Source organism: Monopterus albus, unplaced genomic scaffold (genome assembly GCF_001952655.1).
Source record: "Monopterus albus unplaced genomic scaffold, M_albus_1.0 scaffold294.1, whole genome shotgun sequence".
In the NCBI taxonomy this organism is placed as follows: domain Eukaryota; kingdom Metazoa; phylum Chordata; class Actinopteri; order Synbranchiformes; family Synbranchidae; genus Monopterus; species Monopterus albus.
The window spans coordinates 417,297-424,245 of NW_018128174.1; the positions used below are offsets into that span (position 1 = coordinate 417,297).

The 6,949-nt window shown below is 45.7% G+C and overlaps 1 protein-coding gene across 2 annotated transcripts in view; it reads right to left on the reverse strand.

The window, feature by feature from the left end:
- Positions 1-449: 449 nt before the first annotated feature.
- The window catches only part of LOC109973550 (WD repeat-containing protein 20), a 12,366-nt gene continuing 5,866 nt past the window's right edge, over positions 450-6,949 (reverse strand). Inside the window, exons 4-5 of one of the 2 annotated variants that reach the window (XM_020623233.1) lie at positions 6,218-6,857; positions 454-5,017 (exon numbers count right to left, since the gene is read on the reverse strand). In XM_020623233.1, the coding sequence (XP_020478889.1) occupies positions 4,970-5,017; positions 6,218-6,857 (688 nt within the window). In that variant the 3' untranslated portion in view covers positions 454-4,969. Of the gene's footprint in view, positions 5,018-6,217; positions 6,858-6,949 lie in introns of both variants that reach the window. The other variant, XM_020623232.1, reaches the window with a different exon arrangement.

A 6,949-nucleotide genomic window follows, 5' to 3' on the forward strand; every position in this document is an offset into this window, starting at 1 on the left:
CGTTCCACCTGTGCTGCATATGGTGCAGGAAGTACGCTACTCACAATACCTAGGCCTACTTACTGTTAGCACAGTACAAATACAACAGTGTAACAATACTATTTTACCAGTTCAAGTCCTGCACTTAAGTGTCTTCCTCCGCGGGTTCAGAGAAGTAGTCAAACTGATCGTATGCGCCTGTACCGCCCCCTACAGGTCATCAGAGAGGAACAGAGATGTTTTTGATGAACAGCACAAAGAAGGTAAATCTGGATCCAGTCTCTCTGTTACTCCTGACTGAAGATCAGCTGTCACAAGCTCTTAATGAATCTATTCTCTAAAACTAACACAGCTTCTTATACTTTTATACTGTGTGGTTGTTGTGCATCGCTTTATGGTCAGTCTACATTCATTTGTAGCCATTTTGTAGCTGGATTGTGTCTTTTTGCAATCAATCTGCATTGATGTGTGGTTGTTTTATCTTTTTAGGTCATTTGGTTGACTTTGTGTCAGGAGTGTAACAGTGTACAAGCACACAATCACACAACTGTTCTCAGTTGAGCGTTTTAATAACAGATCTCCATATACAAACTGGATACAGTGCCGTCGTCCTGCCTGTGTGACCTCCACCACAACAGGCGTGAAGTGTGTCAAAGTGTGTGTGATGCTGAGTGTAAATGTGCACGGCGACTGTGTGGTAATAATGCAGAATGCATATTTTACACGTGCACGCAGACACACAAAAATAAGACAAACTGTAAAAAAAAGAGCTTGAAATGTCAAATCATAAAGAAACACAAAGAAAGGTGTCTGTAATGATATTTGCCTTCTAGTTGCTGATCAGGAGACTCTGCCCGAGCAGGTCGTGTTCGCTTCGCTGCTGCCTCCCAAGTTATTTTGTGTTGGCTCAGGTTCTGGTTTCACTCGACTCAGTGCTGTGAGTTTTTCTGCTTTCCGCCTGGACACAGCAAACTACAGAGGTGAGAGGTGAATCACTGGCTTTACTCAAGTTGTGCCACCCGGCTGTGCAGACCAGCAGCTGCTCCTGCCACCAAAGCTTTGTCTTTCCTGGGGTCAGTTCACACAGTCATCAGTGCTTCTGCAGCCAGAGGAAACTTCAACTGTCCCTTAGTCTGAACCGTGAATGTAAAGTGTGTAGTGTTTGCTCAGTCACAGCTGGTGCTGGTTACAGAGTAAAACAAACCAGAAACGTATCTTTGCTCCAAAATCAAACCAAAGGTTCAGTACGTGTCTGACAGAGCCGAGCCTCATTCACAGGATGAAGCACAAACTGACTGTGGCTGGTTTTTTAACCCCTCAGAGTAACAGAAATCAACTGACAACTAACGAGTAGCACTTTTATGGATTTAAAGTATTCAAGTAAGATTTTGTTGCCGCCCTTTTGGAAAAGACACCCAAACAAAGACACAAAGGGAAAGGGAATATTACGCCACCGAATCTGCAGTCACTTCTGTTTCATCCCCTCCGCTCAGGAGCAGCTTTTGTTTTTCAAGTTTCTGGGGAAATCTGCACGGGACTCACACATCCAGCCAGCAAATATACAAGTTAAAACACAACTAACCACAACAGCTCAGTGGCTGTCTTCACAGTTAGTCGTCTTCTGTGTTTCACCACAGGTTTTACAATCTCTCAGATAGAAGATGAAAAGGTCACATTCCTTCAAACAGCTTGTGCATCATCATCCAAGTGTCCCGTGGCTCAACAGCAGCATCCTGTAAATCACCATTTACCACATAGACTCTGCTCCCGGACAGGCTGGGGACTAGTTTGTTGTTGTTGCCGAGTTGCATTTGAGAGAATTTGGGGCAATAGCCAGACTATTATTAAAAATATTTCCTGACTATGTGCATCAGAATGTCGCAAATATATCTTGGGATTGACTTTAGCTTCAGTGCTCACATTTAATTTCAACTGTTAAACAGAGAAACACACAAACGCACTTTTTAAACAGAGCTAATGATGGTTTGCACTTTTAAAAGGAGACATGACAACAGGGAGGTAATGAGGGACAAAGATAAGTCACACAGCCCTTTGTGAGATAAAGGAAATCATCAGGCAGCAGGAGTCAAACATCTGGCCATAAAATACTTTGATGAAGCTGCACAACCGGTCTGGAAGAAGTTCTTTGTCTGTGTTAACTTCAGTATTTCTGGAGACCATCAGGATGGATCATTTTCATATGGGGTGAATTATTCCTTTAATGTCTCATAAGAGCAGGTCCACATTGTGACGTGCACTGATTTGGCCTTAGAGCCCATGAGCTCATCATGATACTCAGCAGAGCTGTGAGCTCTCACACATCACACATCTCCAACATAAGAGCAATGCTAACAGGACAAAACAGAAACACCTCTGCAGCCCTTTGTCTCTGGCTGAAGCTTTGGAAATGGACGTGTTGATCATCAGCAGGTGTTGGGTGAATATCTAAGTGGCTCTGAATTCAGACCAGCTCCAAATTTTGGCTTGGTATTAAACACGCTTTTTCAATCCCGCTCATCGATTCCTGAAAACAACATTTGGTCCTGCACAGTTACATTATGCATCGTGCGTGCAACATGGTGGACAGAACATCACAGCATCTAGGAGCTGACCCACCGAGCAGTGACTCTTAAACCCGCACAGATGGAAACAACTACTCTGAGCAACTGTCTGAGCAGCTTGTGTGTGAGTCAGTCACCCTCCCAAACAGAAAGCAGCTGACATGAACACAGGGTCAGACAGGATGTTAGAGCACAGTTTTTATGCTAGGACGGTCGTCAGCCACGCAGCAGAGCATTTATCAATTTGTCCAAAACAAAGGTAAAACTTCAAGCATCAAACTCATGCACAAGGGGAAGCTATCACGTTGTTCATTTTTACCTTAGAACAAAAATAATTACAAAACATTGTGGCTGCACAAATCTGCTAAGAACATTGGTGGTTTAATGCCATTTCTTTGCTTACTCGAATAACATACTAGGAATCCGAACAAAGGCTGAACAAGAACCAGAATCAATAAGCAGGACTGGAACCAGAATGAGTCTGAATGACACCCAAACCATCATTTTCATCAAGTTAAAGACAAAGAATGGATCCAGATCCCAACACACAGCTGTTCACTGTCCAGCTGCACACCTCTGTGTCATCCAGGGAACGATGGGTTCATGGGAGCTGTTTCTGCACAGAGCTCGGATCCAACCAGACAGAAGCAGCCCCTGACGTCAGCCACGACGCCTCAGGATGGACTAGGGATTTATGGAATGTGCAAATTCTTGCAAGAGGCAATTCAGGTGCAACAGGAATGGAGTCCAAGACACAGTAAACTGAATGTGATGCTACACCATAAGGGGATTGTTGGTGTGTGTGTTCATGTTTGGAATGTGCAAGAGTGTGTGACTGTTCATGAGATTCATTAAGATGCTGCTCAGAGGAACTGGTGAAACTGGGACCAGTTGACCTGACATGTACAGGCAGCAGCCACGTCCACGTTTGCTCTCTGTGCTCGACCCAGGTTGGTTGCTCTAAAGACTCACACTGGATCCCAAACGGATTAAACCCAGCTCACTCTCAGCGACCACACACGAGAAACACAGACATCTTCAAGCTCCCTAAAACAGCAGACATTCATGTTTTAACTGTGGTCGTTATGTACAATAGAAGGATCTTCATATATTAATACTCTTCATCTCTCCTGGTTTTTCTTGTCATTGTTCCCATACACATTTGTCCTTTTTGTATTAATAGAGTATTTTCAGTATTTACAGTATAAATTACTACACAGTCTTGTGATAAAATAAATAACTTAAATACAACAGCCGTGGCTTCTGCAGCGTCTTTTGTATGAAAGGACACGGGAGGGGTCGGCCGAGGAGGGGCTGGAGTGAAGACTGAGCCTGACACTGCTGCTGCACACAGAGAGGACAAACCACTTGTTTGATGCAGTCTTTCTGCAGATAAAGGGGAGGGGAGGGGGGCAAACACTGGGAATAAACTTTCTTCTCACTGTGGCACAAGGTGGGAAAGACTTCCTGAAGCACAGTGCACCTGTTACCTGCTGCATAAACCATCAGGATGCAGACACGTAGCAGCTCAGATTTCTTACCAAGAATGTAAATCGTCTAAATCTTAAGCTACATCACGGTCAGAATACACGTTGCTTGTTTTGGGCAGGTGACCGTTAAATCATTAAACTGCTGAAGCAAACCAAACCCTTTAAAAATGGACGACTGCTGACAAATAAACAATACTGAGGGAAGGCAGAGCTGAAGTCATGATGCTTTTAAATATGAACAAAACACTAAAAGCAGTTACTGCTCATGTATCTTTAGGTAAGAGGACTAATATAAGAATCTAAATATAAGAAAAGCTAATGGCTAACTGTGCTAGCATCTTTACTTTGTTCAGGTTAGAGCGTGGGTACCTGAACAGAACGCCCATTGGTACTCCAGGGTTCGGGCCGGGTTTGTGTTCGTACAAGTAGGTTGAACAGGTGGAGCACACAAATGTCTGCTTCAGCTAATAAGGGGGAGAACACCGCACAGATTCAGTTACATTCTGACATTATATACGATGAGCCTGTCAGGCCGGGTTTGGACGCCACGCTCTTGGACATGGGGCAGACGCAGACAGGAATATGTGGCCTGATCCATGGTCTATCTGGAAACCTGCCAGTTAACTCTAAGTATTTGTTTGGAGACTTCATCACTCTGTTGAAGTGGTGATACTTTCATAGTGCATGTGCCGGTGCTTCAGGAAGAGTATCCCCACACAGTGTGGCCACCGTTAGAGTAAAGTGATCTGGGACAGGCTTTGGGTCACGGCCGGTACAGGCAGCTACAGTGAAGGTATAATACTGCAGTGGCAGGTCGGGTGCAGTCTCTGGTCGTTGGCCCCATATTTGACATTTTTGCATGGAGAGGGTGTCGGACACAGAGGAGACAACGAAGAACGAGGAGATGAAGGAGGGATGGGGGCAAAGCTTCCCCTCCGGCTATACCACGGTGCCACTCGGAGAGTTCCCGTTCTGTGCTGTCAAGTTCTGAGAGAGAGAGAGAGAGAGAGAGAGAGAGAGAACATAAAGGCCAGTTAGACCGGAGGGATGATCGCACAAAGAAAATCTGTTTCACCTGTAAGCTCACAAAGATAACCAGCACCTGTTGCTTAGGAAAGAACAGGTGCACTCATGTGCAACTGTTGAGTCGTTTATTCCACTTTTGAAGAGTCTGAAATATCTACTCAGAACAAACCAGTGTTCATTCATTTGAATATTTTGATCTTTGTTAGTTTTAGGCACTAAAAACAAAATCATTTTAACGTCATTTATGTTGTTTTTAAACTGCATTTTTAATGTAGGCTATATCTTCTTCATTCTGGTTGTGTACGGTTACCATGGTTACACGTGCTGTTCCCGTCTAACCTGAGACTTGCGTCCCTTGACTCCCTCACATTTCTACTAAAATCCTCTTCACTGGGTTCAGCTTGGAGAAGCCAAATCATCAGTGAACCTGATGATTTATAGTTGACTGCCTGTGTTAATCCTGGACCTGACAGAGCAACACAACAGATCTCCGACTGAAAGGACCGTTAATGTTGCATCTCCATCCACAGCGGTTCATGTTACCTGCCTGGTCTCCCAGTGGTTTTTGTGCATAATTCTCTGGACTGAAGATGAGCATGATTCATAAGGCTGTTTCTCCCAAGAAGCGCTAACGCCAGGGACAGAATGTTACTGAATGTAAGATGGTAGTGAAACAAGTCAAGCGGCAGTGGAGGAAACGGTTTTACTGACCAGGACTCCCAGTTTGTGATCCCACTGATGTGGAGGGTCGCCAAGTTACTTCATACCCATTCGTCCGTCTTTCACGTGATCATTTACTTTTTATCCAATGACAAAAATGTAAAACATTTTGTCATAGTTCTCGTTATCAAATACTTTTTATTGGTTTTAGTTTCGTTTTCATCCTGAAAAACGAGTCACCAATGAGTATTTTTGTCATAGTTTTTGTTAACAAAATTATCACAGGAACAAACGAATTACAGACCTGAGCAAAAAAACGTATGACCTCGGCAAAGTTCAGTTTTACGGACAAAGCAGTAACATAAACGAACAGCTAACAGTAAGTAGACTAATTATCACTTCATAATGAGCATCCTGAAAGAAGTAAAACCAGATTGGAGCAAAGTGGAGTGACCCAATCTGTGATTTCTTTCCTAATGACAGAGCTGACTGAGGACGTACCGCCTTTCCCGGCCGTGCCCAGGTGCAGATCAGACCCTCCTGGCAGGCTGTGATGATGCAGTCATCCATGAACACCAGGACAGTCAGCCTCTCATGTGCAATCTTCTTGCACACCAGTGGCTCCAGCAGTGGCACTTCATGCATGCGTGGGCACAGCGTGGTGCCCAGGACCTTAGCAGCGTCCAGCCGGTTGCTCCTCGGCGCCACGTTGATCTTATCGTTGCTTTTGCTGATGTTGCCCAAGCTGTGGTAACGCTTGTGCTCCTTCTCTACACCGCCGCTGCCACCTGACTTGTCCGACTTGCGCTCCTGGAGCGATAGCGTGGCAAAGCGGCCGATGCTGAATGGGGTGCTGTTTCCTCCACTGCTGCTGCCGCCCCCTCCTCCCCCGCTGCCCTCCGAGGCACCCTGGCCCTTGGAGGCATTTGCGACAGCAGGGTGGGGTAGAGAGTTGGAGCGTGACAGGGAGCGAGGAAGCGGTAAGGGGAGAGTTGGTGGGTTTGAGGTGCCGGTGTTGGTGTTAGGTGGGTGATGGTGACCCTCAACCCCTCCACTTCCTCCCCCACCTGACGTGCTGTTGACCCCCCCACTGCCAGAGTTGGACAATGAGGGTCCAAAAGTGTTAGTGAAGGCGCGGGACAGCGGCAGGCGGGGATACAGCACGTCATCTGTCAGGTCCCCCAAGCAGAACTGGGGGTCCTGCCCCACCCAGCCAAACCGGTACGTGACCGC